The sequence below is a fragment of the Oenanthe melanoleuca genome, chromosome 1 (assembly GCF_029582105.1).
Source record: "Oenanthe melanoleuca isolate GR-GAL-2019-014 chromosome 1, OMel1.0, whole genome shotgun sequence".
Lineage (NCBI taxonomy): Eukaryota > Metazoa > Chordata > Aves > Passeriformes > Muscicapidae > Oenanthe > Oenanthe melanoleuca.
In genome coordinates this window covers 74,167,273-74,184,379 of record NC_079333.1, presented here as the reverse complement: position 1 = coordinate 74,184,379, position 17,107 = coordinate 74,167,273, and the positions used below count along the sequence as shown (strand labels likewise).

The 17,107-nt window shown below is 36.1% G+C and overlaps 1 protein-coding gene across 1 annotated transcript in view; it reads right to left on the bottom strand.

Moving 5' to 3' along the window:
* The window catches only part of PCCA (propionyl-CoA carboxylase subunit alpha), a 267,652-nt gene that overhangs the window by 130,309 nt on the left and 120,236 nt on the right, over positions 1-17,107 (bottom strand). The window contains exons 16-17 of the mRNA XM_056498008.1: positions 16,306-16,381; positions 6,156-6,266 (exon numbers count right to left, since the gene is read on the bottom strand). Of these exons, the coding sequence (XP_056353983.1) occupies positions 6,156-6,266; positions 16,306-16,381 (187 nt within the window). The remainder of the gene's footprint in view (positions 1-6,155; positions 6,267-16,305; positions 16,382-17,107) is intronic.

Sequence of the window (17,107 nt, the reverse complement as noted above, 5' to 3'; positions counted from 1 at the left end):
AACTAGAAAGATCCCATTTCAAAGGTTTTATTGCATGACCTCCATCTTGGATTAAATAACTGCTTTTGTGCTTGCTGTGCCACAAAAACTATTTTCTTCCTGTATCTTCAATAAAAATCTAACTCCAAACAGTGAACAAAGGTCAATAAGTTGAAACAGTTAAGAACTGATCAAGAGTCACACTCACTTCATTACTGCCAACATGAAAAAATATTTATCCATTTGTCACTATTTACATGAACGTGGCAAGCAGAAAACCAGTTATGACTGGAGCATCCAATGTAGGATTTCTGGGAGATAACAGAAGCTACCATGAACATACCAAAATTGGGTTTTGGTGTCTGGAAATAAACACACAACCCTACCACAGAATGTCCTAAGCATAACTTTGGAAGCATACCTCAGAAGTTTGATTAAAGGCTGCATCCTAAGGATGACAATTTACCTTTATTACACAGGACAGACTGCTGTCAATGCTGCCTCAGTTCTCTGAACCCCAGTCCCATTTCCCTTGCTGTTTGCTTTTGCTCTGCTGCTATGCTCAGCTGAATTCTAAACAGTTCTGAAGTCAAACTTAAAATTACATTACTATATTTGGAAATACACAAATGTTCCAGATAGGAATACCTTTGTTTCCCGTCAAGTGTTATTTCCCTTCAGAAGTTACTCCTCAGGATTTCAGTGGGGTGTCTTGAGGAACAAGTTAACATTCATCATCAATAAAGATATAACAACACAATCCTTCACATTCACCATACAAAGTGATTTGAAGAGTAACAAAGCTACCTCTGGAGCAGTTGTCCAAGTGTTTCCTTGAAAAAGAGTGAAATGAGTAAGTACCAAAGGTCCCCCAACTTCCAATATACAAAGTTAAACCATTGCTCTTCCCTGTTCTCATCACTGCAGACTCCTAGCTTACGCAGAAATTTCATCTCCACAATGAAATGTGGAATTGGCAGCTCCCAAATCTCTGTTTAACCTGGGATATACTACTGCATTATCACTGAATTATCACCTGAATTACATAAGGCAAATGCAAAACAAGAAGAATGATTATAAAATTAAGTCACAACTAAAGGAGTGGAAGCAGTGCTGTTCATATTATTTAAAACTAGACTACACACATCTATTACTACCAAATGGCAGAACCCTAGTCGGAAGGAAGACAAGAAAAAAAAAGTATTTCTCTCTCATTTCCCTGATGTTATGATTGCTTAAATCAATATTATCCCAGTATCCCCCAAGCTGAGTCAAAAAGGTTCATGCAATTACTTTACATAACCAGCTTCAAATTAAATTACATAAAAGGTCATTTTTCCCATAACAGTCTCATTTGCATTTTGTCCTAGAAATGTGTTTCCTACTATCAATTACAGGGAAAAAAACAAAACAAAACAAACAAGCCCTGGTTATGTACCCCAGTGAGTTACTTAATACTTGAAGAGTGACTGTTTTTTGATTGGGAAGAATAAAAATTAAAAGCATAATGGGCAAGATAAAAAGTGCAATGCATAATTCAGATCAACACAGATGTAGGCAATGTTTTTAACATTCCTAGGTTGTGTTCTAGCTCAAGTTTTTCCCAGCAAATTTTGAAGTTAACCATTACAGATGGCACATATACCAAGTAGGCTGAGGCAGAAAACAAAGTTGAATGTTATAAATATTAGATTCCAATGTAAAGAAAATGAATGGAACTAGCAGCAAGCATCTTCCATGTTCTAATAGTGACAGACAGGGGAAGTTGTGTTCCCCCTCCTAATAGCAAAAGCCTCTAGATTTAAATTCAAATAAAATGTCATATCTGCAGTCCCAATTCACCTAAAAAGCACTTTCACTCAGAATCATAAAATGACTGAGTCTAAAGGGACCTTGAAAAGTCCTTAGTTTATTCAGCATGTCCCCCTCCCCACCAAGCAATCTCAACATCAAATTCAGAATAGATTGTTCAGAGGTTTGTGCAGTGACACCTTTAAAATCCCCAATTCATGACCCCTGACTCTAGCTGTGCAGCTGTGCAACTCATTGAAGAGCCTGGCTCCACATGCTTGGGAATCCCCCTGAGGTCCTAGAAGGCTGTCCTTAGGTCCACCCTAAGCTTTCTTGCTCCCAGGCTCTCCCTGCTTCTCCCTAAAGGCTGTCTGTTCCAACCCCAGCACCATCCTCGTGGCTCTTCACTAGACTTACTCATGTTTATTGTCATCTTTCTTACATGCATGAGGGGGTTAAAACCGGACACTATTCCAGACATGGTTTAATAAGTCTTAAGCAGAGTAATCATTATGTCCAACCCACATATTATGGTAAACAAAACATATCTAAAAGCCTTCACCTCATACACAGTCTCTGGAGCCAATATGCCATTTCAGGAGAGAAGTGCTTCCTCTTTATTCCTTTCTGTATTAGAAATATAAAGGATTGTCCATCAGAATTTCTGTTCTTCCTCTCCGTTCAAATAAGGTAAACACACTAGAAGAGGTAAAGTAAGTAATTCCTTTTCTTTTTTTTTTTTTATCATGTATTTTGGGATGACTTCTGGGATAATCTCTTGGAAAATGTCGTATCTTCCACTGGCACAGGATGTGTCTCCCAAAGAGAGTGACTGATTTCAGACATCCTTTAATAGCCAGAAAGAATAGAACATGAAGAAAAAGAAAATCTCAATATTTAAAAAGAAAACTAGGAAAATATAAACTGTGAAACAGACTGAACCACAATGACTAATCCCATAAACAGGGTACTAACCTAAAGATCCTTGAATTTGTCTTTTGTCCAAGACTCCTCTTGGATCTTTATGAAAATAGAGATGCACTTTCTGTCCCATAAAATAGGGATAATACACAGTAAATTTCCTTTTCATCAGGCAGATGATGAAGTACAGAGGCTTCCCAGGTTGTTTGGAAGCTGTAGAAGAACAGCACATCAGACTCCTGCATGCTTGGCAGACATTTTTATTCTGTAAGCAAAGTGCTTGGAGGCCACCCTAAGACAGGTGCACTTGTGCCACCTGACCAAATCAGTGTTCCTGCACCCACCCTTAGAACCACACACCTCCCAAAATACACATGGGTGCTCCGAGCAGCAACCCACCCCAGCTCACCTACTGCCAGCCAGCATTCCAGCCAGACATCCCTCACATGGACAAAAAAAGGGCATGACAGCAGCTGCTTTCCCACACTAATCATATTCTGCACAAGGTTACTTTCAGCATAGCTAGTATTTTAAAAAAACTTGCAATAAACAAACTACTTCTGGTAGTGAAAACTTAAAGTTGGGAAGAAAGAGTTAAATTCTAATAATGAATATTGCTAAACATGGCCATTCTACATGTAATTTGAAGAGAGCATCACACAGGTTAATGGAAGATTAGCCAAAACACATCTAATAATTATTTTTTTCTTAACTTAAAGGTCTCCTAATAAAGGATTATAATGGAATGCAAAAATGAAACTGTAAAACAAAGCATCTCTTATTTTACTCTTAAGACTCAATATTTATACTTGAAGAAAAATGCACACACAAAATGGGCCAGTACTTCATGCAGTCATCAGAGAGAACACAGCTGAGATTCATTACTTATCTACTTAGCTGTAGATCACTACAACTGTACTGGCAATTGTGCAGGTGACAAAAGAAACACAATGCATTGTGCTTGAGCATTAATATTACACATCTCCACTGAAATGTTTCTCTTTTTTTTCCAAATTTAAAACACTTCCGGTATGGATTACTACTGTTAACAATTGCACATATTTTTACATATTTCCAAATCTATGTTGGCTATACGTGGCTTTAATTTTTCAGATTGCCACAGTGGTTTTTTGCAGCTATTCATCTTCTATAAGCAACAGTAAGATATATGAAGCTACTCAAATCCTAGCAAAGTTTATCCTGGTTATTTCTATTAAAAAGTTAGTTTAAGTGATGAAATAAATTACATAAAAATTAATTTTTGTCTTTGATTCTCTTCCTGAGCTTCTGCCTGTCATCTGCCCACCATCCTTGCTTACCTGCAACACTTCCCATTTGAGTCCTTGGATTTGTAGAAATATTTTTCAATGGGTACTTCAAAAACTATCCTCAAATTCAAGTAATCCATTTTTTTTAAAGCATGAAGGATTTGATCCAGTGCAAACTGTATCATTAAAAGGGCTCTCAGTTTCTTTGGTGAGCTTTTAATCAGTATTCACAAGCAACTATTCTTGAACTGAAGTACAATGCCATAATATGTTTCTTTATTTATAATTAAGAAGGCTAATGCGTGCTTGTGTTTGATATGTGGAAGGAGATGAGCAAGATTTTTCATACAGCAGGAACAAAGCATAGGAATTTCACATGTGCCAATCATTCATTTCTATTATGAAGCATCACAGTATCTGTTCTTGTGTCTTCTGGTGTCCAGAGAAAAAGTATAACTGTAAGAATCTTAATACAATACTGCTGTATGGTGTATGTTTTTATTGTTCCCAGTTATGTGCCAGGTGAGGCTGCCTTCTCTCAATATGGTATCAGGACTCTTAACATCTTGCCTCCTTGCCTTTTTCCTCCATTTCCCTCTCTGCATTCCCAGTCTCCCACTCACTCTGCACATTTACTGAAGTTCACCAGATTCCTTCACGAGCTAAGTCAACCAAGCAACTGCCCCAACAAAAGCAGCAACAGTGAAAAAAATGCAGGTTTCATGGCAGTTTAGAGATCTGGATCTACTCAGGAAAATGACTAAATAGTCCCAGAAACATCAGAGAAACAAGACATGAGGTTCTGTATTCAAGTGTCAGGGAAGGGAGAGAGACAAGCCACAGCAGCACCAAGCCTTCAAGAGCAAATGATCAGAGTACCCTGGAATCTCTGCTGGATGAAAGCTAGCTGAGTTACCCAAAGACTAGCTAAGTACCCCCTAGCAAAAACAACAAAGGAACTTTTCAGCTTGAAGCATCCCAAGCCCACTGCCACTCAAGGTGGCTAACACCTGTTCCTGTGGTCTCAGTCAGGAGCCAGGAACAAGCAGGATGCATTAATCCCACATGTAGGACTGTATCACACACAGAGATGTCAATTACATCATGATATCAAGTAGCTCTGGTGCAAAGAATAGTCATCCACACACACACACACTGAGTCCTGAGGTAAGAAAAATCTGTTCTGCTCCTTAATGAGACTAGAGTTTGGCAAGGTGCCAGTCATGTCCAGTGACTGCCAATCTGGCAGTGCTGCCTCCAAAGTGGGATGAGGATTCTGCCACATTGGATTAATGATGAACGGGGGGAAAAGCAATCTCCACAGGATTCATAAAGAACCCATGAATGATGAACTATAAATACTGTCTTTTTTTTTAATAAGAAATGTGTTCTGCCTGATGAATGTCAGCTGAGATGAGAGACCTGTATGGAAGGACCAAGTCTCTGACCACACAGGTCAAGAAAGCATCTACAGCAGATTACCTAAGAGAGAAGACAACCTTTTAGAACCTGATCCTTGTGAAAGGAAACCAACCTATTTGCTTTCTTACATTTTTCTAGCAACCATTGGTAAACATTTTTGAAATTGAGTAGTTTGAGATCCTGTAAAGAAATTTGTGTTTATGTGCATTTGGTGTTTATGCTAACCTAGTCCATGAGTCAGCAATTTCAAAATTATGTCCATTACTGTATGTAATAAGTATTAAGACCAGGGTACTGAAATACTCTGATAAAATGTCACATCCTCCAGACAAGACTACTGAGAAAACAAAGGGTGCCAAAAGTCAATTCTAAAGATGCTACACCAACTTAATGAAGAAGCAACAGTGCTGAGTGAAAACTTATCCAACTATAGTTGATAGTAGAAGTATGGTGTGTAATGAAGCATGATAGCATAGCAGAATTGAACTGATGTTTATTTTACTTATTTCATATGACCTATAAGTGGTTTTTCTTGACTTTGGCTGAATTTCATTTACTATTTTATCACTAGAAGTATGTATTTTGCCTTTTTGAAAATAAAAAAAAGTTAACTATTTCAACTTTATGCATTATTTTAAAACTCTAATTCTGTGTATGCATAGATATATTTGAAGAAAAAGTAAAGGCTGGGGAGCATATCAGTCTAAAAATATAAAGAAGCAATAATCAAAACAACACTGCTAAAGAAAAGAAATATTTCCAAATGAAACAAACCTTTAAAACCATCAGGATAGACTTCAGGAAGGAATTTAGTGCTGATGTCTCCTCGAACAAAGCGCGGATGGATGATAACTTCTCGCAGTAAAGAAATATTGTGAGCCACACCTGAGAACAAAAAAAGAAATCAACACAAAATCAGGTCATATTAATCACAAGCTATTGTAGGAAAGGACTTATAAAAATATGAATTCCTATCTTTCTGGAATAAATATTCATTCACAAATTAGACACCATAGTACTGATGCAGGTTTACCAGTTTTGTTTCACTTCTGCATCAAAACCCTTTTAAACATTCAGCTTAACTACAAAGTAAACAATTTAAATTTTCACCTCATCAAACCTAATTCAAACACTTATGTTGAGTTAAGGACAGCAAGCATAACCAAGAGACTTTTGGTTCAGGTTCAGAAGATTTAGGCAAGACCAGAGCCATCTCCTTGAAATGACAAATTTGTCATGACAGTAAATATTAGCTCAATTCCACTGAACCCTGAATGGGAGATATGCACTATGTTACACCCCAATCACAGTAATGAAATACACTAAAAACTTTTACCACTTAACACATTATTTTACAACGTTTTTATAATTTGTAATGATGTAATAAGAGACTCCTGTGTAACTTACAAAACAAAGAAATTTATTGCTTCCTCCACGTGTATTTTTATCCAACCTTGCCAGGTCAATTCTTTTATTGAATCCCTGGTTCTCCTTTAGCATCACTCTCTGTTAGGCATATAGCTCACAAAAATTATTTACTTAATTTTAAAATTACTTATCACAGAAGCTTTAGAGACACCTTTATCCTTTAATTTCTCTGAGTATTATGCAACTTCATATTTTCTGCATTTCTTCATCTCTTTCTCATTCCATTTTGCAGCCATCTCAGGTCTCCTCCATCTCTGAAATTATTTTATTTTTAATTGAATAACTTTTGTGTAACTAAGTAAGTTATACAGAAATCCTAAACTGCACTTTGCCAGAAGTACTTGCAGTTTAGCACTGGCCACTAAAAGTAATTTCACTGAAATATTAAATACAATTCTTTCGTCACTGTCAGAGCAACAGGTAATACCAAATCACATTGCATTTGCCATATCACAATAACTTTGGCTTTAGCTGCACACCATTAAATATAAAATGCTGAACACATCACAAAATAGTTTATAGCAAAAATTTTCCTGTTCATCCATATCTCTTGCAAAGCACAAAATTCTGTACTTCACATGTTTGCCTACAAGTTATTATGATTGTCATGATACGATCACAATTAGAGATGACACAACTCAATTATTTAACTTTTTTTTGTAACAGCTCTAGTTTAAAATAATATTGAAAAATAATTCATTTCAAACTTGGGTATTTCAGCTGTAAACTAGGTTATTTGGATTTTTTCCCTTGTTGAGATCTCACCAAAGCAAAGACACTAGCATTACAGAGCATGCAATTTGCTGAGGCTACAGGAGATTCTTTTACACTCCTTTTTCTTTTGTGTTTTTCCAGTTTAGAAGCATGAACAACATCCTTGTTATTTTATATGCAGACCAGTTCAAACACTTTCAAAGCTTTCTTTCCCTACTAGTCTGCTGCTGGTGTGAATTTTCAAGCTCTCTGTGTGGCCGTCACAGAAACCACTTTAAATGCACCGAGTCAGATTCAGCCTCACCAAATCATGAAATCACAGCTTTAAAAACTCGTTCATGAGACATTAAATAGCACATGACACAAGCAGTTCAATGATGATATGATAGAAATTTGTCCATTTGATTAAAGGAAGATCCTTGCTGCCTGTGACCTAAACAACCATTCACAGATCCTGATTTCATAATGACATGAAAGTCACACTGCATCTCTACTAAACTGAAGAATTAAAAACCTCATGCTAAATGATCATAAACTATACAAATTCCCTCCCCAAAATTTCCAATCTGAATAGTAAGTTAAAATATTGCAGACTCTTCATCTACTACAGCATCAAGACAAGGAAGAGTTCTTCAATGCTGTCCAACTTTGAATTAAGGATTTAAACATGTTACAATGTGTAACCAGATCATCTCACATTTTTCTTTTCTAAACTGCTATAAGATCCCTGGTGAGGTAATGGCTGATGACAGATGACAGAGCTTGGTGTCTCAACTGACTGCCCCGAAAGACCTAAAAATCAAAAAAATACTATGAGTATTTTTAATTATTTCTAACTCATGTGTATCTAAAAAATATGAGGCTTCTGCAATGTTTTAAGCTCCAAAATTCCTTTGATAAGTTCAATAGAGCTGACAAGCCTAAGTGTTTGGGAAGCAATATAAAAATGCATTTTACATACACGAATTAAAATTTTAATAAACAAGTTTCTCTTTAAAGTACCAGGACATGCTATCTTTATCAGCCCCTGTGATCATTATGTGAGCAATAACTGCATGGTTCATCTGCTTCTCAAGACTGAGTTGATACTTCTAGTGATGTACCAAATCATATGGCTTTAAAAAAAAGTACCAGCATAATCCTTCAGAAGTCTAGAAGTTTTAGATTTGCAATTTAGTGTGACCTCTGTCAAAGTTCATAAGGTCTCCATCTGTGTGTGAGTAACTACTAGGCTACAGAAATATGGACCCCTAGAGCAGCTTGCTCCTGACTACCTGCTGCTTCCAAAACACTGGCCAGACATTAGCCTCACACTCTCACAGGATCAAACAGAGGCTAACAGGCAATGCTTATTTCATGCAAAGTTAGACACTAAACTGAAGTATATTGTATTTATGTTGCAGTGGTTTTCAGAGAATTTTTCTTTTTCTTGAGCAGATCTGCAGACTGCCAGGAACAAAATCACATTTGTTAGCCTGACAAGCCATGACATTTTCAACAAACAAGCAAAATCCTAAACTATATAAATTTATTTCTCCTCCAGAAACCAAAATTTCACTTTAGCATCATGATTTTCACATTGTTATAACTGATGTAGAACTGCAGTTACAGTTATATTCTTCTTTCCTCTAAGTAAAAATATAATCAAATATAATAATCACTGTCACTGTCTTCTATTTTTTTTTTCATTTTACATGGCTGTAGTTTTCATACAATATTACAAGAGTAGAAGCTCAGTTTAAGATTTGCTTCTTGGGTTTCAATTTTTACACAATATTTTCTAGAATATATTTGTAAAAGAAAGCAGACTAGCATTTAAAAAATGGGGAGCTAATAAAATTTTTTAAAACAACATATTCACATGCTTTATATAGAACACATATTCCTGAGGTTCCATTAATTTTCCAGTTAAATTGTCATTATTGCCTAATGAATACAGGAACACACTAAGTAATCACACTGCTCACCACAGCTTATTAGCAATCCCCATTTGAAGAAAACCTCATTAAAAAAATTAAATTATAATCAGAATAAATTACTCCCCACACTGCCTGTCTCTATCTTGCCTCCTTCCTTTCTTCATTCTCTGCCTTAAAAACTCTGTTAAGTACACCAGACTTTTCATCAACTTACATTCTGTAGCCTAACTCCTAACCTGTCCTCACAAGAAAACCCAGAGACAACAATAAAATTCATTTTATAACAATTTTATAACAGGTTTATGAAGAGGCTATCACACCACATATTTACTCACTAAAAATCAGAACATGGAATGCCAAGGCACAAAATCATAGGCAGTGTTTTCACTATAAATATTTACTGACACTAAACATATTCAGTGTTGATTAGCCTTTTTACAGTATTAAGCTTCTGTCATCTTGATGCCTGCAAACACAAATCTGCATTTATCCATGTAAATTTAATTGGAGTCCTACATGCCCCTCTGTAGATAAGCAATTGAATAGACTTAACTTGCTAATAATTTCAAATGGTGCTAAGTGGAACAGAAAGAACTTTATCTGCATGCTTACTGACTGCAAAACTAACATGTGGAGTACAGGACTAGAGGTTCTCTTTTTAACAAGCCAGCAAAGCTAAACTATCTCCCAACAATTTAAATGCTGAATAAATGTGATGAAGCTTAGGAGGTATCTCAGTTATTTCTCTAAAGAAAATACAAAAAAATTAACTAAGCTCTGCACTGAGCATTATGAAACACTGATTATGCTACTGTTCCTTAAAACAAGAACATTATCGGACTTGCACAGGCTATGAAAACACCACTTTCAACACAAGAACTTCTCAAATCCATTACTACCCAGCAAGCTTCAAGTTCATAATTCCAAAAGTTTTCATAGTATTCCCTAAAACCCTCAACATTCAACTGTTTAACTGTCTTTCAAAGCTTGTGTTTTGCTACAACTTACTTCAGAGCTGGCTATCTGCATCCAAAGTTCCATCCCAAAAGCAAGAAAAAATGGGGTTTTTAGCTTTTAATTTTAATACACAAACACCCATGCAAAATCAGTACACCACTGACCCTCTGAGTCATGAGGGGTCTGAGCTGAACATGTATTCCAATTAAAAATAATAATTCTTTCAGATATTAAAGTCTGGAGCTCACTGAACTCACACACCACGAAAAAGGGAGAGAAGGGAAGTAAAAGGAGATTATATATAGTAATATCATAATGTAAAATCATAAGTTCAAATTCAAACTAAATATTGTTAACTGCATGTGGTTCTGAAATTCTTAGTCAGAGGACCATTATTTACAGTGTTAGCAAATGCATATGAATGCTTGAATCAGCAGAATAATCAAAAGCAGAAGCTAAGCAAGGAAAGTGAAAGAAAATAAATGGCCATTCTACCATCATCCTCTCTCCTCAGATATCCTTTTACTCTAAAGATGGGGAACATAACACTAGGACAACTTCATATCTAGAAAAATAATAGCACTTGTTTTTCAATGCCTTCTCAACTGGACACATTGCATGTCTTGTTTTTCACTGCCCCAGCTCTTTCTCCTTAATAAAAGAGAAAAAAAAAAAAAAATCACACAAACAAAAAACTTATCTGTCAAAAAAAAAAAAAAAACCTTATTTTAATTTCCCCTTCTGCACTAATAACACTGCTTTCCTCTTTTACCTCAACAGCCTGTACTTCAATTGCCTTTCCCTTTCTTCTCCACAGGACATTAGTAATCTGTAACCCTTCCTAAACTACATTTCACTGAGAAGTTGGCATTCCTACTCCCTCCATTGTGACTGGTTTAAGAGAAGGAGAGAACAGGAGCAGCATCTGAGCTCCAAGCTGATGCTAGTAAGCATTCTGAAATGGCCCCTTTCAGTGATTTTGAACTAAGTTTGTTTCCTTCCCTTCTCCAGTTTTGGTTTCCACATCAATACACTTGGGAATCTGCAAGGGCGGAGAACAAACACTCACAGAACTACCCGTCTGTTACCTCTGCTGTGCAAAAGTCATATGACCTGTTGAAGCATTTTTTAAAAGCACAAAAATAAAACAAAACCAAAAGCTCAGTTCATTTAAGAACAGACACTATACAGTGCTTTTGCAGACAAATAGGCTTCTTATACAAAGGTTGTTTTGCTCACAACACCAGTGAGAGCATTTGCAGGGGATCAGAATACAGGAGAGTCTAACACTTACACCTATACTGCTATTGAGAAGTATCTTTCAAGTTAAAACTAAATAACTCAGTAATTTATGATGTTGAGATCTAAATTGAAGTTTACTGTGAAAAGCTTTGTACCTGAAATTAATTTATTTGAAGTATATGATAAAATACTAAAACTGAATTTGGATGTTTTCCTTCTGCTCCAGGACAACCCTGCTTGAGCAGAGAGGTTGGACCACATGACCCACTATGATCCCTTCCAATCTTTGTGATTCTTGGAAAGCCAAGGCCTTCTCACAACACCAAGTACAGCTCTCCTTTTTCCCCCCAATTAGTTGCTTACAGTTGCAAAAGCTCAAGACAACAGTTTCTGCTGTCACTATTCTGGCAGGTCTCCACTCAGTTAACTTTTACATTTCTCTTCCCCTCAAACATTCACCACCGTTATTTAACACTTTCCTGTTTTCCCTATGCTCTTTCACCTTATGCTGGAAGATTCCCCCAACATCAGCTGGTGGCTCCTTTATTTCTTCTTCATTTCTAGTCCTCCTTGCTCTGCTATTTACCCTTTTCCACAGAGGCTCTTTTTTCCACACTTCTTCCACCCAAATGGTCTAATACACTCCTCTTTCCACAGAGCAAGTAAAATCTCAACAGAGAAGGGTTGACTTTTATATAAAGACTTAAACTTCAGGTTATTACTTTACTTTAGAATGCTCAGGGAAGATTAAAAAGCAAAGAGGTCAAAGGAAAGATTACAGGAATCTGCACTGAAGGATATGAGCTATCTGTCCAATCAGACTCTCTAGTGAATTGATAATGTGCTCTACTTACTGCATAAATGTAACCATTTCTTTTATTTAAATAGAAAAAAATAACTGTCATACACAACCTTTCCAAACCTTCATACTGGGATTTAAACACACCTTCAAATGAACGGATGTTCCAGCATCAGAAATGACAAAAACATATTAAAATTTTAGAAAAACCAAGAAGGAAAGCACACCACACCATGTTTACACACACTGAAAGGCATTCTTTCAATATTATATTTCTGTTTTTCAAATTAAACACCCCCAAAATACACAAAACAAAGAGAACAAAAGTACCATAAGAGACAGAAATTAACTACTAACAACGGTGCATGGTTAAAGAAAATAAATCATGCTTCAACCCAATGAGCAACAGTGCCTCTCTTCCTGACTAGAATTTTGAACTTTTCACTATTCACAAATTCTCCAGTAACCACTGCACAAAACAAGAAGTGTCTCTTCTTGAGACAAATCAGGGTAGGACCTTTAACTTTAATCACCCCTGAACAATACTGCAAGACTCAGAGATAAAAATGTTACCTAATTAGACTCTTTGTCTTTCCGGAGCCTAAGCTGAGATTCTGAATCAGCTCTCAGTGGAGGAGTCAGCTCCTGTCAGAATAATTTAGACTGTAAAGAACCTCAAGAGATCATTTAATCTAATCCACAACTCAACAAACGCTATCCTAGACTTTCATCTGCTCCCATTGATAACTATGGAGACATTTCACAGGAACAAAGATGGAGATTACACTGCCATGATCACATTGACTCTATCTTGACTCAATCTGGAGTTAGTCATACTGTTAGCATCTACCAATGAACAGGCTGTAGCATTTCCTTTCCTCTGTACAAGTTGTCATCAGCCCAAACTGTAGTAAAATATTAACACAGCAGGCATTTCAGAGCACAGCATTGCTGCAAACACTCCAATTTGCTTTATTCAACATTTTTACTGAAGAGACTGCTGTTACAGGCACTATATAATGCAGCCTTGGTTACTTAAGGTATTACTTACTCAAATTTTGCTTAAGTCTGCTTTCTTTACAAGTATTAGACTATTTTTAAATTTAATTATTTTCATTTCCTTCATGATCTTGTCAGGCAGATTTAACTGGGAAGGATAGCTAAACCATGAATTCAAGGCCAGGTAGTATCCGCTCTAAGAGAACAAGTCAATAAAGACTTGTCTGGGGAATTGCTCCCTGTAAATGGAATGGAGCTAAAAAGGAATGGGGTAACTTGTGAATATCCCAAAGCCACAGCAGTAGATACTGAATGTTTTCTCAAACAGCCAATAGACAAGGAGAAGCAGAGTAAGTCCTTGCCCTTCACACTGCCAACATGCCTCAACCCAGCCTAGATGAGTCACCTCCTGAAGGGTCACTGTGCTACTTCAGTCCTGGCTTCTCTGTTGGGACTGCCATGAATGACACTGTATAGTGGCATTTGCTCCAAGAAGACATTTGTCTTCTAGGAACTGGATAAAAACCACTGATTTCATGCAGGTCAGCAAGCAACCATCAAAATAGTAGTGACTAAAATTCCTTAGTAACTTTTGTCTGCTTTGAACTGGTGACACAGAAGTGATGGGGAAGACTCCATCCTCCATTAGCAGTCCCTAAGCTACATATTAGATGGTCCTTGACCTGTTACCCAGTCACCTTACATTCCATTCCCACCCTATGTTAGTGAACAAGCATCTTTGTTTACAGAAAATGCAATCCTTGGGATTTTAAATCTAAAATTCTCACAGTGCACACCATCACTGCAACTGGCACTGACTTCAGCTGGTATTGCCTATCTAAAATGCTCTAGAAGAGTTATTTCATTACTTACAGGGAAAAACACAGTGTCTCTAAAACATAAATGCTGCTTCCTAGGAAATCAGGGGGACAAGTAGGCTGTGCAGAGAAACAGGGATCTGGAGCATACTATTCAGGAAGACTACTCTCTAAATAGTTATGTACAAGCTCACTATTCAAATTTAAAACTAAGTAACTTCAAAATTAGGTAAAAAAATATTAAATTATTGTGTATCTTTTACTACTAACAAAAACTCAAGTCGGAAAAGACTTCATATGAGGCACTTTACAAAAGATCAAGGTAATTTAATATTTTGTTACATAGAAACCCAACACTGTAAATCAAAACTAGACAACATCATTTGGGGGGCGGGGGGAGGACCAAAAAAGCAGTTCTGCACATGTCAATGCAGTCTAGAACATCACAGATTGGACAGTTTCTACTAACCACCCTACCAAGAATCATTCACACTAGGCAAGAGAAGAGAAATTTTAATATCCACAAATGTTCCATTTTAAATAAACACTGAGAAGAAACTACCAGCTGCGTAAAACTACACAAAAATCCTGGTGGTTTTCAAATGGAAACCACTGGCCACTGCAACTAAAAATGTGTTCTGAAAATTCATCTACTTTTGAAATCTGCAGTACATTAAATTTTGTGGTTTGCAGTACTTTAGGAAAAAAATTCCCCCTGTAGTTCACTAATTACCTCTTTAAATGTTTTAAATAGACTAAAAGCTTTCTCAGATAGAAATAATACAGAGACATTAGATATGATGGATATATCCATACTATTAAAAAGGCTGTAAAAACATCAAGAATACAAACTAGTACTTTTCAGGTGTAAGGTCTCATAACCTCAGTATTTATAACCTGTGGAACTGTTATTAGGTACATCTGTGCAAAAGACCAAAGCACAAACTACCAGTTTCCATCCCATGTTATGCACAATAAAAGACAATGCTCCATATACATTTGCAATATTCTCATTAAATAAAATACTTCTAGCATCACTTGCTATCAATACAACAGTGTGAATCCAGAGCCTGTCTCCATTAAAAACAACACCAACAAATCCTACCTCACATCAATCTAACTGTAGCAGTATAAATTTCTCAGTCATATAAATTTACTCAGCTGTTATACAGCAGGGGTTTACATCAGTACATTGTACTGCAATAGTCTAATGACTCAAATTGCACCATTATAAATCTATGTTAGAGTTAGCAGTTCATTTACAATGGCTAATCCTACCATGTATCTAACTACACTGTGGAAGAGAGATGTTCATTTTCCCTTAGACAGATAAATCTTTTGAGTTTGACAGGGCAACTGTACCATTCAGCAGCCCAGCATTAGAGCCAAACCAAGTTTTACAGAAATTTCACATAATTTTTTACATCTCTTATCCTGAATTGTCCTTCGTATTTTCCATAAGACACAGAGGAAAACCTAAAAATTTCTCCCACACAAAATGACTTCCCCTCACCAAAACTTTAAAAGAGTGAAAGTGGTCAAGGCTGATTTACCCCTGCTGCCTGGAAAGCCTGGAAGAATAACTGCATCTCCTATGCAATCAGTGAGCAAGAGCTGAAACACATGCTGATCAACAGCCTACATCTGTATCTGCCTAAACAATGACCTCGAAAATAAGAGAAACATATATATACACAATCAACTACTGCATTGTGAAAATATTTAATTGCAATCAATGTATTAAAATGGCTTTTTTCCCCCCTTTACAACATAATAAATCAATTACATGCTACCATTCAGTGAGAAGTATGAGTTTTAAGAAAGTTATTTAAATATTTATCTTACAATATGCAAAAGAAAAATGGAGCAAAAAAAGTCTCCTTAGAGTTGATGTATCTTCTCAGCTTAATTAACACAAGCTTTTCCTGTTTTAATTTGCACTTAAGAAGTGGGAACTTTACTCAATTTGCTAATTACTACATTTTCAAGCTGTTTTCTTGAAACAGATGACAGCCTATCACACTAGGAATCCAAACTTCTCTAGTTACCTCGAATTACGTAGTTGTCCAAAGCCTCTTCCATTCTTTTCAATGCTTCAGCTCTATTAGAGCCATAGGTAATCAGCTAAAGAAAAAAAAAAGTTATTTACATTAACTAGATATTAGATGTTTGTCTCTAGAATTTGAATAGCATTTAAAAATTAAATAGGTTTGCAGAACTTCTGCAGACATAAAACAATTTCTTGATCATTACTGTATTTGTGCTACAAAGGCTCCCTGAAACATCAAGAAAAAGCTAAGTCTCTTAACCCCATTCAATGAAAGAAGGCCAATCACTTTTCTTCATAAAACTTCAAGCATCTAAACAAGCTCTCAGAAAAATCAGATGAGAAGTTCAATATTCAAGCTGACTTGCCAGATTCCTAATGCCCAACAAAATGTTAAGATACTATTTTTTGAGGACTAAATTCTATCATATCATATTTTAATTTTACAATATTTTACAATATTCCTGATGAATAAGAACTAATACTAAGAGACACTATCAAGCATTTCTTTCAATGTTTCTTTTTGGAAGCCAGAACTACTGACAGGTAGTATCTAAGTCAGACAATAAAGGCTGGTATTTAAATCAAAATCTTAATAATTAGACACTGCAATAAAAATAATCACAGTTTCAAAAGGTAAAAGAATTTTATGTAGAGGTGACACTAGATTTCTTCTACTCCACATATTCCTTCACTTCTTTCACATTCCCTTGAGGCATGTTATGCCTGGCACCTTTAAAATACTGATTTACCAATCTTTTAATATGCTTTCTCTCATTTAAAAGACACATGTCAAAAATCAG